Source organism: Oncorhynchus clarkii, chromosome 5 (assembly GCF_045791955.1).
Source record: "Oncorhynchus clarkii lewisi isolate Uvic-CL-2024 chromosome 5, UVic_Ocla_1.0, whole genome shotgun sequence".
Classification (NCBI taxonomy): Eukaryota; Metazoa; Chordata; class Actinopteri; order Salmoniformes; family Salmonidae; genus Oncorhynchus; species Oncorhynchus clarkii.
The window spans coordinates 78951742-78968614 of NC_092151.1; the positions used below are offsets into that span (position 1 = coordinate 78951742).

At 41.8% G+C, this 16873-nt stretch overlaps 1 protein-coding gene across 2 annotated transcripts; it reads left to right on the forward strand.

Annotated features, from left to right (window-relative positions):
• Window positions 1–6507: 6507 nt before the first annotated feature.
• On the forward strand, window positions 6508–15731 carry LOC139410236 (GDP-L-fucose synthase-like). Of its 2 annotated transcripts, none has more exons than XM_071155710.1 (10): window positions 6508–7329; window positions 12143–12303; window positions 12495–12609; window positions 12911–13039; window positions 13111–13184; window positions 13458–13591; window positions 13755–13886; window positions 13990–14069; window positions 14198–14297; window positions 14512–15731. In XM_071155710.1, exons 2-10 carry the CDS (start codon window positions 12143–12145, stop codon window positions 14565–14567), a joined length of 981 nt encoding a protein of 326 aa, XP_071011811.1. In that variant the 5' UTR covers window positions 6508–7329; the 3' UTR covers window positions 14568–15731. The 2 variants fall into 2 exon arrangements, with proteins under 2 accessions (XP_071011811.1, XP_071011810.1); XM_071155709.1 differs by lacking the exon at window positions 6508–7329 and adding an exon at window positions 9621–9640.
• Window positions 15732–16873: the final 1142 nt, after the last annotated feature.

Genomic DNA, 16873 nt, shown 5'->3' on the forward strand with positions numbered 1-16873 from the left:
GAAGCCCTCATACACTAACATATTGTGTGTGTGTGTGTGTATTTGAATCTCTCATACACTCAGGTATTGTGTGTGTGTGTACTTGAAGCTTTCACACAATCACATATTGTGTGTTTGTGTGTATTTGGCGCTATATTGCGTGTTTGTATTTGAATCTATCACACACTGACATATTGCGTGTTTGTGTGTATTTGGCGCTATCACACACTGACATATTGTTTGTGTGTATTTGGCGCTATCACACACTGACATATTGCGTGTTTGTGTGTATTTGGCGCTATCACACACTGACATATTGTGTGTTTGTGTGTATTTGGCGCTATCACACACTGACATATTGTGTGTTTGTGTGTATTTGGCGCTATCACACACTGACATATTGCGTGTGTGTGTATTTGGCGCTATCACACACTGACATATTGTTTGTGTGTATTTGGCGCTATCACACACTGACATATTGTGTGTTTGTGTGTATTTGGCGCTATCACACACTGACATATTGCGTGTTTGTGTGTATTTGGCGCTATCACACACTGACATATTGTGTGTTTGTGTGTATTTGGCGCTATCACACACTGACATATTGTGTGTTTGTGTGTATTTGGCGCTATCACACACTGACATATTGTGTGTTTGTGTGTATTTGGCGCTATCACACACTGACATATTGTTTGTGTGTATTTGGCGCTATCACACACTGACATATTGTTTGTGTGTATTTGGCGCTATCACACACTGACATATTGTTTGTGTGTATTTGGCGCTATCACACACTGACATATTGTTTGTGTGTATTTGGCGCTATCACACACTGACATATTGTTTGTGTGTATTTGGCGCTATCACACACTGACATATTGTTTGTGTGTATTTGGCGCTATCACACACTGACATATTGTTTGTGTGTATTTGGCGCTATCACACACTGACATATTGTTTGTGTGTATTTGGCGCTATCACACACTGACATATTGTTTGTGTGTATTTGGCGCTATCACACACTGACATATTGTGTGTTTGTGTGTATTTGGCGCTATCACACACTGACATATTGTGTGTTTGTGTGTATTTGGCGCTATCACACACTGACATATTGTGTGTTTGTGTGTATTTGGCGCTATCACACACTGACATATTGTGTGTTTGTGTGTATTTGGCGCTATCACACACTGACATATTGCGTGTGTGTATTTGGCGCTATCACACACTGACATATTGTTTGTGTGTATTTGGCGCTATCACACACTGACATATTGTTTGTGTGTATTTGGCGCTATCACACACTGACATATTGTTTGTGTGTATTTGGCGCTATCACACACTGACATATTGTTTGTGTGTATTTGGCGCTATCACACACTGACATATTGTTTGTGTGTATTTGGCGCTATCACACACTGACATATTGTTTGTGTGTATTTGGCGCTATCACACACTGACATATTGTGTGTTTGTGTGTATTTGGCGCTATCACACACTGACATATTGTGTGTTTGTGTGTATTTGGCGCTATCACACACTGACATATTGTGTGTTTGTGTGTATTTGGCGCTATCACACACTGACATATTGTGTGTTTGTGTGTATTTGGCGCTATCACACACTGACATATTGCGTGTGTGTATTTGGCGCTATATTGTGTATTTGTGGTAGAATGATCTTTTCTTTGTTAAACTGGGTGTATGTGACAATACAAAACATCTCAATCTAAAGAGATGAAGTGGATCAGTGAAGGAGAGAGAGAGAGTTATGTTTCCTCTGTCACCCTACCCCACTGCATCCTGATACACACTCACACACACACACTACACAGAACATGACCAACGTGTACATTGGACCACTGCACAGACCAACGTGGAAAATACAACAAGATTGCCATAACAACACAAGTAAATAAAGCATCACACGTACAGTACGTAACTATGGAAACAGCTGTGGAAATAATTGTATCAACAGGGTGTTGTTGGTTTTGGTTTGTATTATTATGTTCTGGGTGTGAGCCAGACAATGATGGTCAAGTTTTTTGATAGAGGTCTCTTTCTTCATCTGTGAGTTGGCCTTCTTAGTGTTTCTCTAAAGAACATTTAAACAACAGAAATGTGTGCCATCTTCAGCTCTTCCTATGATCAATTAAGCGTCCCAAATGGCACCATATTCCTTATATATTGCACTACTTTTGACATAAACCTGGTGGGCTCTGGTCAAAAGTAGCACATTATATAGGGAGCAGGGTGCCATTTGGAAAGTACACTAAATGTTTCTTTACCAAGACAACTGCAACACTTCTGGCCGCTGATACATTTAGCTCTGTGGAGTTGTTTCCCAAGCAAAGATGCTATAGAAATATAAGATACCATAGACAGGATGATAGTGTAACTAGTCGTGTGTGTGTGTGTGTGTGTGTGTGTGTGTGTGTGTGTGTGTGTGTGTGTGTGTGTGTGTGTGTGTGTGTGTGTGTGTGTGTGTGTGTGTGTGTGTGTGTGTGTGTGTGTGTGTGTGTGTGTGTGTGTGTGTGTGTGTGTGTGAACAGTAGATAGAATAGAATGCAGTGATGTCATGCATTGACCCAGCAAATTGATCGAATCAGCATGCAGAACTTTGGGTCACTACTCTTTTAAAAACATAAAGTTACTAAAAAAAAAAAACATGAAAAAATCTACATCAAATACTTACAGAAAGGATTTACAATATTTAGCTTTAAAAAAAAATCCACTTATAAGAGATATGATTTGAAATCTCTTAAATATCTTTGTTTTTAATGATTACTGTTGGTTCTCATTTTTATTTGTTGCTACACATGTTCTTCTTATAGTCAGTGTCCATACTGTTATGATTATTAATGTCATTAAAATGACTGATATTGAACATAAGTAAGGTGGGAGTCAGCTGCTATGTACTCTGTACTCCTCACCTCCTCTTCTTCCTCTTCCTCCTCAACGTTTTATTTTCTATTTTAACGTCAACTGTATGTCAATCACTCTGTTGGAGAGAAGACTTGGGAAGTAAAATGGACATTGTTGAATAAACTATTCAAATGTGAAATATCCCTGGTTTGTGTGACACTTTTATTAACTAACACAGTGACAGTCCATGATTTTCATTGTTGTCTCCCTTGTCAATATTTTTATTTTATTTTATTTATTTCACCTTTATTTAACCAGGAAGGCAAGTTGAGAACAAGGTCTCATTTACAATTGCGACCTGGCCAAGATAAAGCAAAGCAGTTCGACACATACAACGACACAGAGTTACACATGGAGTAAAACAAACATACAGTCAATAATACAGTATAAACAAGTCTATATACGATGTGAGCAAATGAGGTGAGATAAGGCAAAAAAAGGCCATGGTGGCAAAGTAAATACAAATAGCAAGTAAAACACTGGAATGGTAGATTTGCAATGGAAGAATGTGCAAATTAGAAATAAAAATAATGGGGTGCAAAGGAGCAAAATAAATAAATTAAATACAGTAGGGAAAGAGGTAGTTGTTTGGGCTAAATTATAGGTGGGCTATGTACAGGTGCAGTAATCTGTGAGCTGCTCTGACAGTTGGTGCTTAAAGCTAGTGAGGGAGATAAGTGTTTCCAGTTTCAGAGATTTTTGTAGTTCGTTCCAGTCATTGGCAGCAGAGAACTGGAAGGAGAGGCGGCCAAAGAAAGAATTGGTTTTGGGGGTGACTAGAGAGATATACCTGCTGGAGCGTGTGCTACAGGTAGGAGATGCTATGGTGACCAGCGAGCTGAGATAAGGGGGGACTTTACCTAGCAGGGTCTTGTAGATGACATGGAGCCAGTGGGTTTGGCGACGAGTATGAAGCGAGGGCCAGCCAACGAGAGCGTACAGGTCGCAATGGTGGGTAGAATATGGGGCTTTGGTGACAAAACGGATGGCACTGTGATAGACTGCATCCAATTTGTTGAGTAGGGTATTGGAGGCTATTTTGTAAATGACATCGCCAAAGTCGAGGATTGGTAGGATGGTCAGTTTTACAAGGGTATGTTTGGCAGCATGAGTGAAGGATGCTTTGTTGCGAAATAGGAAGCCAATTCTAGATTTAACTTTGGATTGGAGATGTTTGATATGAGTCTGGAAGGAGAGTTTACAGTCTAACCAGACACCTAAGTATTTGTAGTTGTCCACGTATTCTAAGTCAGAGCCGTCCAGAGTAGTGATGTTGGACAGGCGGGCAGGTGCAGGTAGCGATCGGTTGAAGAGCATGCATTTAGTTTTACTTGTATTTAAGAGCAATTGGAGGCCACGGAAGGAGAGTTGTATGGCATTGAAGCTTGCCTGGAGGGTTGTTAACACAGTGACTAAAGAAGGGCCAGAAGTATACAGAATGGTGTCAAGAGCGACCTCATTGATGTATACAGAGAAGAGAGTCGGTCCAAGAATTGAACCCTGTGGCACCCCCATAGAGACTGCCAGAGGTCCGGACAGCAGACCCCCCGATTTGACACACTGAACTCTATCAGAGAAGTAGTTGGTGAACCAGGCGAGGCAATCATTTGAGAAACCAAGGCTGTCGAGTCTGCCGATGAGGATGTGGTGATTGACAGAGTCGAAAGCCTTGGCCAGATCAATGAATACGGCTGCACAGTAATGTTTCTTGGCGGTTAAGATATAATTTAGGACCTTGAGCGTGGCTGAGGTGCACCCATGACCAGCTCTGAAACCAGATTGCATAGCAGAGAAGGTATGGTGAGATTCGAAATGGTCGGGGATCTGTTTGTTGACTTGGCTTTCGAAGACCTTAGAAAGGCATGGTAGGATAGATATAGGTCTGTAGCAGTTTGGGTCAAGAGTGTGTCCCCCCTTTGAAGAGGGGGATGACCGCAGCTGCTTTCCAATCTTTGGGAATCTCAGACGACACGAAAGAGAGGTTGAACAGGCTAGTAATAGGGGTGGCAACAATTTCGGCAGATAATTTTAGAAAGAAAAGGTCCAGATTGTCTAGCCCGGCTGATTTGTAGGGGTCCAGATTTTGCAGCTCTTTCAGAACATCAGCTGAACGGAATTGGGAGAAGGAGAAATGGGGAAGGCTTGGGTGAGTTGCTGTGGGGCTGCAGTGCTGTTGACCGGGGTAGGAGTAGCCAGGTGGAAAGCATGGCCAGCCGTAGAAAAATGCTTATTGAAATTCTCAATTATGGTGGATTTATCAGTGGTGACAGTGTTTCCTATCTTCAGTGTAGTGGGCAGCTGGGAGGAGGTGTTCTTATTCTCCATGGACTTTACAGTGTCCCAGAACTTTTTTGAGTTAGTGTTGCAGGAAGCAAATTTCTGCTTGAAAAAGCTAGCCTTAGCTTTTCTAACTGCCTGTGTATAATGATTTCTAGCTTCCCTGAACAGCTGCATATCACGGGGGCTGTTCGATGCTAATGCAGAACGCAATAGGATGTTTTTTTGTTGGTTAAGGGCAGTCAGGTCTGGGGAGAACCAAGGGCTATATCTGTTCCTGGTTCTAAATTTCTTGAATGGGGCGTGTTTATTTAAGATGGTTAGGAAGGCATTTTTAAAAAATATCCAGGCATCCTCTACTGACGGGATTAGATCAATATCCTTCCAGGATACCCCGGCCAGGTCGATTAGAAAGGCCTGCTCGCTGAAGTGTTTCAGGGAGCGTTTGACAGTGATGAGTGGAGGTCGTTTGACCGCTGACCCATTACGGATGCAGGCAATGAGGCAGTGATCGCTGAGATCTTGGTTGAAGACAGCAGAGGTGTATTTAGAGGGCAAGTTGGTTAGGATGATATCTATGAGGGTATCTATGAATATACCAATGCACCATGTATAATTTTGTCTAGGGTTGCAAAATTCTGGGAACTTTCTTAGGTTTTTCTGAAATCCTGGTTGGGGGATTCTGGATGTCCTGCTTGTTCCCATCTGATTCAGGGAATGCTGCTACCCGCATTTCTGGAAAATCTGAGAATTTCATTGCATATTGTTTACATTGATCATCCACAAAATGTGGAAAAAGTCAAGGGGTCTGAATAATTTCCGAATGCACTATAGGTGAACTTCTAGCAATGGAAACATTATACAAAAACACAAAACAGTAAAAAAAGATATAATAGAACAGAGATCAGGACATAGAGACATGTTTCACCACAGAAGTCAAAACATTGTCCATAGAAACACATTGCTATTTGATTCAATGTAATATACCTATAAAAAATAAGAAATATTGTGCATAGCCCAGTTACTGCACGTATTGAAATTACACCTGTGTATGTACTAATGTGTCTTCTGTTGCATTAAAAGTCAGTATGGCCTTTTAAGTTAAAATCAATGAGTGCATGGCTGATTGGACGTGTTTTGTCTCAGTGGAGAAGGCTTGGAAGCTGCTACATGTTTTCAGAGCAGAGGGGAGGTCATTCCACTTCTTAGATGCATTGAATGAGAATGCCGATTGTGCAAAGCTGTGGACCGTCTGGAGATGCTACAGTCCCCCCTGGTGGAGGTTCTTGGAACACTGCTATTTTGCTCGGAGCAGAGATTTACAGACACTCGGGGGTGGAGCTGCTAGATTGTGAGTTAACTTGTAAACCAGGCAGATTTCTGAGAACAGAATGAAGTTGTCGAAACTTAACAGGTTGAACTTGTTATTATATTGCAGTGGTGGTAGTGCCATGTTTTTGTTGTACAAGATGATCAATACTTCTTTATAGAGTGATTTGAGAGGTTTCAGGGATGTCTCACATGCTTGTGACCAGTTGGTGATACAGTAAGAAATGGGAGAAACCCATAGCATGTAAGAACATTCTGGAAGCCTCGGTGGAGAAAGAGTTTTTAATTGAAGGTGGGATCAAGGATTATGCCGAGGTATTTGAATTCTGAGACCGTTTTGATCTTTTGGCCATGTATGAGGATATGGGAGTAGACCTGCTGCTTTTTAATAGATGAAGAAATACATAGCTACTGTTTTTCCCACATTTAGGGTGAGCCAGGATTTGTTGAGCCATTGTGAAACATTCTCAACTGCCACTTGCTTAGCTCTCTTTCCATGGATGTAGATAGTGCTGAGAACTCGATTGTCTCAGGGGTGAATTTCCTCTAGGAAGGGCATTTACAGATCTAGGTTTAGCTTCCTTTCCCAGTCATCCTTTACCATTGGTGGAGAAAATGCATAACTGACCCCAAATCAGCCTCCACTTGCGTAACGTCGCCACTCCTTGCTGGGTCGTGTTTCCCCCCTGTTCAGTTGGAGGCGGGACTCGACAAAATACTTTCGTCATCGCCCTAACCAGCTCATTTGGACTGGAATCCGGTCATGGAAGCTTCTGACTTCATAGCTAGCTAGAAGAAGAATCAAGCTCTAGAGTAACTGGTAAGCAGAAATTTTTTTTATGTAACTGTAGCTAACTAAAAATCGTAGTTTTTATCCCATAAGGGTGCTATCTAAAAGAGAAATTTGATTGAAGCTGTACTGTTACAAGTCTTGCTATGCGAACAGTATCCTCTTTTGGTAACTACTTTTTAAAAATGTTTAGTTTCGTCATCATCTTAACAGTGGGTTAAAATTCTAGGACAGTGGGTTAAAATCCTAGGACAGTGGGTTAAAATCCTAGGACAGTGGGTTAAAATCCTGGGACAGTGGGTTAGGACAGTGGGTTAAAATCCCGGGACAGTGGGTTAGGACAGTGGGTTAAAATCCTGGGACAGTGGGTTAAAATCCTGGGACAGTGGGTTAAAATCCTGGGACAATGGGTTAAAATCCTTGGACAGTGGGTTAAAATCCTGGGACAGTGGGTTAAAATCCTGGGACAGTGGGTTAAAATCCCGGGACAGTGGGTTAGGACAGTGGGTTAAAATCCTGGGACAGTGGGTTAAAATCCCGGGACAGTGGGTTAGGACAGTGGGTTAAAATCCTGGGACAGTGGGTTAAAATCCTGGGACAGTGGGTTAAAATCCTGGGACAGTGGGTTAAAATCCTGGGACAGTGGGTTAAAATCCTGGGACAGTGGGTTAAAATCCTAGGACAGTGGGTTAAAATCCTGGGACAGTGGGTTAAAATCCTAGGACAGTAATGTTGGTTCAGCTAAATCTAGTGTATGACAAAGTGGGAGAGGATTAAAAAAAAGCTTATTTACTACATTTCTACACGATTTAGAAACATGCTATTTGGAGAACAGCAAAAACAAACAAATGACCCCAGTCATTAAAATTGCACCTGTAGGATTGCAACCATCAACCCATCGCCTTTGCAGACGAATGAGAGATGATGGGCTACTATTCCTAATGTGATGAGTAGATTTCATTGCGTTATATTATTAGCTTAAATTATGACAATCACCATTAGCAAAACAAACCGATTTGGGCCCGGTTTCACAAAACATTTTATGGCTAAATTCATCGTAACCGCCGATAACTTCCGAACAAAGTTGACAATAAATAAAAAGTTGCCAATGTCTTTGCAATTGATACAAACAAGCGATGTATATAACATGATTCAAATGAAAACCGAGGTGACTGCATTAAATATAAATACAGTATGCTCAAGCTAGCCTACTGCCTATCATCTAAAGCTGTTGAAGACCATCGCCCGTTAATTGCCAGCCGTAGTAAGAAAGATGCATCTTTAAAACACTCGTAGTTTAAGCCTAAATTCCATCACTATCGGGTAATGCAGGTGTCAGCACGTAATGACATATAGACATAATTAGACGTTTCTTCTCCGTTCGTTGCACGGAAAAATGTCGCCTTTTATAAACGCATTAAATGCAATTCTACTACACTCTATTATGACTGGAGAGGATAAGCAACATGTTTTTTTTCTTCCTATGACACAAATAGCCTAATTTGTTGACACTGACAATCAGATCAGTAAAAACGACCTTGTTGCAACCATTTGAATTGGTTAAATTTTGAGATCTTGTGATAGGCCTCGGCAGACCTATTAATTGCCTTTCACTGCGCGCTGCAACCAACCTGGACTTGTGTAGACATAACATAGTACATGTAAATACATAACACTCCAATTAGTGTGATATGTTACGTTTCGTATGGTATGTATTCATTTGTGGATGTCCATCATCCATTGAGTATGATATCTTACGAATTACAATTTAATTTATTCAGGATTTATACTGAACAAAAATATAAATGCAACATGTAAAGTGTTGGTCCCATGTTTCATGAGCTGAAATGAAATATCCCAGAGATGTTCCATATGCACAAAAAGCTTATCTCACATTTTATGCACAAATTTGTTTACATCCCAGTTAGTGAGCATTTCTCCATTGCCAAGATAATCCACCCGCCTGAAAGATGTGACATATCAAGAAACTGATTAAACAGCATGGTCATTACTCAGGTGCACCTTATGCTGGGGACAAAAGGCCACTCTAAAATGTGCAGTTTTATCACACAACACAATGACACAAATGTTCTAGTTTTGAGGGAGTGTGCAATTGGCATGCTGACTGCAGGAAGGTCCACCAGAGATGTTGCCAGATAATTTAATGTTAATTTCTCTACCATAAGCAGCCTCCAACATTGTTTTTTGATAATTTGTCAGTACATCCAACCAGCCTCACAACCGCAGACCACGTGTAACCACACCAGCCCAGTACCTCCACATCCGGCTTCTTCACCTGCAGGATCGTCTGAGACCAGCCACCCGGACAGCTGATGAAACTGTGGGTTTGCACAACCTAAATAATTTCTGTCAGAAACTGTCTCAGGGAAGCTCATCTGCATGCTCGTCGTCCTCACCCGGATCTTGACCTGACTGCAGTTCAGCATCGTAACCGACTTCTGTTGGCAAATGCTCACCTTCGATGGCTACTGGCACGCTGGAGAAGTGTGCTCTTCAAGGGTAAATCCCAGTTTCAACTGTACTGGGCAGATGGCAGACAGTGTATATGGCGTGGTGTGGGTGAGCGGTTTGCTGATGTCAACGTTGTGAACAGAGTGCCCAATGGTGGAGGTGGGGTTATGGAATGGGCAGGTATAAGCTACGGACAACTAACACAATTTCATTTTATCGATGGCAATTTTAATCCACAGAGATACCGTGATGAGATCCTGAGGCCCATTGTCGTGCCATTCCTATGCCGCCATCACCTCAGATTTCAGCATGATAATGCACATTCCTGTGTCGCAAGGATCTGTACACAACTCATGGAAGCTTAACATTTCCCAGTTCTTCCATGGCCTGCATACTCACCAGACATGTGACCCATTGAGCATGTTTGGGATGCTCTGGATTGACGTGTACGATAGCGTGTTTCAGTTCCCGCCAATATACAGCAACTTCGCACAGCCATTGAAGAGGAGTGGGACAACATTCCACAGGCCACAATCAACAGCCTGATCAACTCAATGCAAAGGGGATGTGTCACGCTGCATGTGGCAAATGGTGGTCACACCAGATACTGACTGGTTTTCTGATCCACACCTCTACCTTTTTTTAATAATCTTGTCATGAAGGTAGTTTCCCCGCACTGTATCTGCGAGCAATTGGCTAGTGCGCACGTGCCAAGAACAAAAACCAGTAGAATTGAAAATGTGATGGAAACCCATTGAACTTGTACTTTAAAAAATAACACAAGATACAAGCTTACCTTATAAAACAGTACACCAAAAGCACAGACAAACTTTATACACGGGGTATATACATTTAAACAAAATACAAAAGGCTTCACAGGCAATTAGGGTTCGCTTTGCATTACAGTTTTTCAGACTATGTAGCATTTGCAAATAAAATTCAAGTTAAAAAAATATATATATATTTTATTTTGCCCACTTGCATTTATGTATATAATATTTACTATACATAATGAAGAGATTCCTTATATATACACACTTTGTTTTGATCTACACTGAACAAAAATAAACACAACATGCAAAATTGTCTCTCATTTTTTGTCATTTAGCAGACATGCTTACACTTGTATAAATATTTTTTACTGGTCCTTCATAGGAATCGAACCCAAAACCCTGGTGTTGCAAGCGCCATGCACTACCAACTGAGCCACATGGGACCGTACTGAATAACATTTCATATAAATCAATTCAAATAAGGAACTAGGATGGATTTCACATGACTGGGAATACAGATATGCATCTGTTGGTCACAGATACCTTTTTATTGATAGGAGCAATATTCTTTTTTTTATTTGTCAAATGACAGCCAAGCATCAATTATCATGTCACCAGAATATGACCCCTTAATATTTATTGGAAAGAAGCATCAATTATCATGTCACCAGAATATGACCCCTTAATATTTATTGGAAAGAAGCATCAATTATCATGTCACCAGAATATGACCCCTTAATATTTATTGGAAAGAAGCATCGAGTCCATCACTGTGCACTTTCGCCACCCTGTGAACTTCATCATAATTTGTTTAATCTGTAGCCTAATAAACTGCGTGCTTTCCTGAGTCGTAGTGGAGGACCACACAACAAATCATCACGTGACTCAAATTTCTATTCGATATGATTATTATATCAATATTTGTGTGTAAATGTGTTTCTGTGCAATTTCTCACAATTATTTTTACCGACGCAAAAAAACACCAAACAAACAAATTGTCTATCAATATTTATACACTTGTACTCTCGTTTCCTGTTTCCATGAACCCAGACGTGATTTTTTTCATGCATCAGGTAATTCACCTGCATGAAATGGTTGGATGGAAACCTTGTTCGTGACAACCTAAACATTTGTCATGACAGTTGGTAACAGGGATGTTTGCATGGCTGGCACAGGCAAGTAAAAAGCAACATCAGGAAATGTATGTTTCTTCAGTCCACAACCTCTTGAGTTGGATTCCTTCATTACTGGAATTAAATATGTAATTAAAAAGCTCTGGGATAGTCATTGTTCTTCCCTACTTGTCCTGGTTAGTGTACAGTATGTGACGCACCCCAATCCTTTGAGAAACTGTAGAAAAAGTTTATATTACCTAGGCCTACTTTCTGTGTACAGAGGTAGTCTTCAGCTCTGTTAGTAACTCTTGTTTAATTAATCATTGAATTCATCAGTCATTTCAGGGGAAATCCTTTGTAAAACTTGTAGCCTACTTTCAGAGCACATGACCTGCAGATAGTAAGCCTTTCACTCTTTGTTTCTGTGTTTCTCTCTCCTACTCTTTATCTTTCTTTCTTTACCCTCACTACCCCTCTGTGCAGATGGAAGATAACATGGTGGATCAGAGCAGTCCTATGCGGGTGTTGGTGACTGGGGGGACTGGTCTGGTGGGCAGGGCCATAGAACATGTGGTCAAAGAAGAGGGAGGAGCGCGGGAGGGAGAGGAGTGGATCTTCCTCTCCTCTAAGGATGCAAATCTCATGTGAGAGCAACACGTGCACACACATAGACAGACACACATGGTATGCATACACGCACATGTATATACACAAACAACACACACACACCTGACCCTCCCTGCCTCAGTGCTAACTGTGGATGCCTTTGTAGCCCAGCCTCTGAGTCTTTGAAAGTCAAGCTGACGTGTGTGTGGGTTTGTGTATGCTCACTCAGGGACATGGGTGAGACGCAGGCAGTGTTTTTGAAGCACCAGCCCACCCACGTCATCCACCTGGCAGCCATGGTGGGAGGGCTCTTCAAGAACATGAGGGCCAACCTAGACTTCTGGGTAAGAGGAGGGGATTCAGGGGTTGTAATGACAGAGGCTGCATCTCCAGAAGTGTGCACTTGCTCAATTTCTCACCTTATTTTGAAAATGGTGGAAACTGCCATGAAAAGGACTCAATGTTTATTTACCGATTTTAAGCTTCATCCCAATTGGTACTCTATTCACTATGGGCCCTGGTCCAAGGTAGTACAGTACTAACTAGTTCATAGGGTGCTAATTGGGAACCTGGTTCATCTGGTTCCATGTGTATGATTTTGTTCATGTTTATTTACCAACGTATTCATCCATGTGTGTTCTCCAGAGGAACAACATCTACATCAATGACAACGTCCTGCAGGCAGCCCACGAGGTGGATGCTGTCAGGGTGGTCTCCTGTCTCTCCACCTGCATTTTCCCTGATAAGACCACCTATCCCATCAATGAGACCATGGTAACGTGTGTGTGTGTGTGTGTGTTGTAGACATGATGGTAGTTGACTATGTCTTACTTATTATCTTGCAGATCCACAACGGCCCTCCTCACGAGTCTAACTTTGGCTACTCCTATGCTAAGAGAATGATCGATGTCCACAATAGGTGTGTTGGTGTTTTATTGAACCTTCATTTAACCAGGAAGTCTTCTTTTACAAGGGAAGTATGTGTGCACAGCTTCCCTATTTTGCTATAGACGTCCTCTGCGGGCCCATCCAGAACGATCTTGTGGGCCTCCTGTACCCTTGACCCTTTAGCTGCTCAGTGACCTCTAGAAGGGAGTCAACATAATCTGTGTATATTCAATAATAGTGTGTGTGTGTGTGTGTGTGTGTTCAATGTTTGTGCATTATTTAGAGGTGTGTGTTTGTCTTGCAGGGCGTATCACCAGCAGCGTGGGCGATGCTACACAGCAGTGATACCGACCAATGTGTTTGGCCCTCATGATAACTTCAACATCGAGGATGGACATGTACTTCCAGGCCTCATACACAAAGCCTACATTGCTCAGAGTAAGATGACTACACAACACTTACTGTTAACTATCACTCTCTAGTTATTTATTCTTCAGCTAACTGTTTTAATCTATACAGTATACCTCCCTACAAGGATCGGTATAGCCACATTCCTTCACACGTGTGTGTGTGTGTGTGTGTGTTTGTGTGTGTGTGTTAGAGGAGGGTAGTCCATTGGTGGTGTGGGGCTCAGGAACTCCCAGAAGGCAGTTCATCTACTCATTGGATCTGGCTCGTCTCTTCCTCTGGGTGCTGAGAGAGTACCCTGAGGTGGACCCCATCATACTGTCTGGTGAGCATACGCACACTCTGACTTTCTCTCTCTCGTACTCACACACACATTTAACAACAGTATTTTCAGGCTTCAGCGTTCATTCTCCCTCTCTGTATTTTAGTTGGTGAGGAGGAGGAGGTGTCCATTAAGGAGGCAGCAGAGGGCGTTGTCGAAGCACTGGGGTTCAAAGGTCAAGTGACTGTATCCTTTCACCTAGGTGCATGTCCAGATATACAGCTCAAACACAGTCCCTCTCTCTCTTTCATACTCACTTGCTCTCACACACTGTCAATCATTCAGTGTTTGATTCCTTAACCCCTGTCCTTCAGTATGACAGAAATAAAGCAGACGGTCAGTTCAAGAAGACAGCCAGCAACGCCAAGCTGCTGCGGTACTGCCCCAACTTCACCTTTACCCCCTTCAAACAAGGTACCTACCTCCCCAACACCAGCCATTTCAAAAGCCCCAAAAGTAGATTGTGCAGATTTATTTGTGCATTTAACCAATGTGCATTTAACCAAAAACAATGTCATATATGTATTCTGCCATCTTTATGCATGTTCACCACTGACATATCAAATAAAGATGTCTGCTGTTTGGTTTCTGATGCTGAGTCTCCTATCCCCCCAATTCACACACACAGCCTTGAAGGAGACATGTGATTGGTTCGTGGCCAATTACGACACCGCCCGCAAGTGAAGATTCCTCAAAACAGATTGGCTGTTAGGAAACCAGTCCTAGGAAGGAAGGAGCAGGAAGAGGGGACTGTGATGGAGGGGTCAGGAGGAGTGGAGCTGAAGGTTCTAGAACTGACAAAGAACTTAGGACTTAGAGCGTACATGATTATCTGCCATTAAATGAAGTCCTGTTAGACTGATGTAATGTGGTCCTGATCATGTTGCTGAGATTCCATGAAGAATGTGTAGAGTGTAGGCTGGGCTAATCGCTCTGTTTTAACACTCAAACAGCATCCTGTTCCTATATCAGTTGTACTCAAACTATTTGAGAAGGTGGCAAAGGTCTGGATGGCTATTGTAATTTATCGGCGTAGTAATGAATCCTCAACCCATTCGACCCCAAACTGTTCACACCCCTTTTGTTGGCAGAGAAAAATTTGATGTTTTAAAGCTAATTTCCTGCAATTCTACACATTTTCCATGTCTTATTTGTTGATATACCAGGAGTTGAATCCTGACTGTATTGACCCCATTCTGAGTCTAGATCCAGCCTACGGTCCAACTGTTGAGTATGGCTGCCCTATATAGTACACTACTTTTGACCAGAGATCTATGGCACTATGTAGGACAGGGATGGGCAACTCCAGTCCTTGAGGGCCTGATTGGTGAAACACTTTTCGCCCGTCCCTAGCCAACACAGCTGATTCAACTAATTACATTCTCAACTGACAATCATGATTAGTTGATTATTGGAGTCAGGTGTGTTAGCTTGGGCAAAACTGTGACACCAATCAGGCCCTCAGGGACTGGAATTACCCACCTCTGATGTAAGATGTGTCCCAAATAGTACCCTACTTCCTATCTTGTCTGGAGTGACCAGCAGGACTCCTATCTCCTCTATAACCATGTCTATACCATATGACTAGAGTGGGTATAATGGACTTAAACTAGTTCTTTGTCCATAGGATTCCCTCTGTCCACCCAATATGGCAACAAAATAGAATTTTCCACAAATAAATCATTGTGCTGCCATTTTGAGTGGGTTCACTACTCAATTTGTCTGCTGTATCATATAGAATACCAGGTGGTTTTGGATATGTTCTTTTATAACTTTCTTCACTAAATACAACTGTGCAATATGTACATGAGTGGTGGGCTGAGAGAATAAATCAATGTTTATTTTAAACTGCCGAGTCTGGGTGTCATTTTAGCACTACTTTGAGTCTCGTTTTAGTGCAGAACAGTGTTTTGTGGCTCTGGGGTGAAGTTTTCCCTAGGTTCAGAACCTGGATCAGTTTACCCTAACCACTAGTGGGTAAAATCAACCAGATCTACGTCAAGGTAACTTCATTCAGTCAGACCTGCCAACATGCACGCATTTTGCGTACCAGCTACGCAATTATCTGTCCATGTACGCAGGTACGAAATCCGAGTTAAAAGTACGCAGAAATTAATAGGGCCTGATTTTTTTGTTTTACATTTTCATATAAACATTTATCCACTGAGAATCTAACATCCCGATTCTCGAGCTGCAGCAAACAGATTTACGGAGTTTGTGTCAACGGACAAGATGATAAATACAATTATTTGTCGTAGCTACCCAGTGTCTGCACCTTGTTTGCTGTGATGCTGCGTTGGCCGACTGCCAGCAGTACGTAAACACAAATCCCCTTTCGACTCCGTTTGTGGCATTTGCCAGTGAAATAATTTAACTGCAAATACGAAAAATAGCTGGTCGCATTTGTGATATACATTTAATTCTGCATCTCAGTAGTTGTATCGTAACATTACGAGGATCACGCGACCTGATATAAATACAGTTAGTCTGTTCCACGTCACAAAAAGCATTACACAAGTATAACAAAAAATAAATATGAACATATTGGCATTAAATGGAGTCGGGAGTTTAGAAGACTGCGCGATAAAGAATGAATAAGTGTCCGGTATTAGCTATAGAGGCAATACTTCTGAAATTCCTTCACTAAATGAGATTTGATCAATTTCGAAAATCTGAAATGTATGCGCTGCAAAGAAATTCAATAGGCACCTTTACATAGGCTGAAACAGCGGTCTCTTCTAGCGAACAGCGTTCAGATTCCCTTTGTGGTGGTCTATTTAAGCTTTGTGTAGCCCGTTTGTGGTCTGTGTCGATGGCATCATTTGTTTTAAAAATTATTTTGCTTTTAGTGTTGATTAGGAAACCGTGTCTAAGAAAGGCAATCAGATTTACAAACAGCGTGCGCACGAGGGAGGGGGGTTTAACATGTTATCAAAACACCAGGGAAAGCCCACGCGAAACAAAGGAATGGTGGAAAACTAATAGAACAA

Coding starts and splice junctions, on each gene's coding strand:
- LOC139410236 (XM_071155710.1), top strand. CDS start 12,143: ATGGAAGATAACATGGTGGATCAGAGCAGTCCTATGCGGGTGTTGGTG. Junction 12,304..12,494: donor TCTAAGGATGCAAATCTCAT/GTGAGAGCAACA, acceptor ATGCTCACTCAG/GGACATGGGTGAGACGCAGG. Junction 13,040..13,110: donor ATCCCATCAATGAGACCATG/GTAACGTGTGTG, acceptor ATTATCTTGCAG/ATCCACAACGGCCCTCCTCA.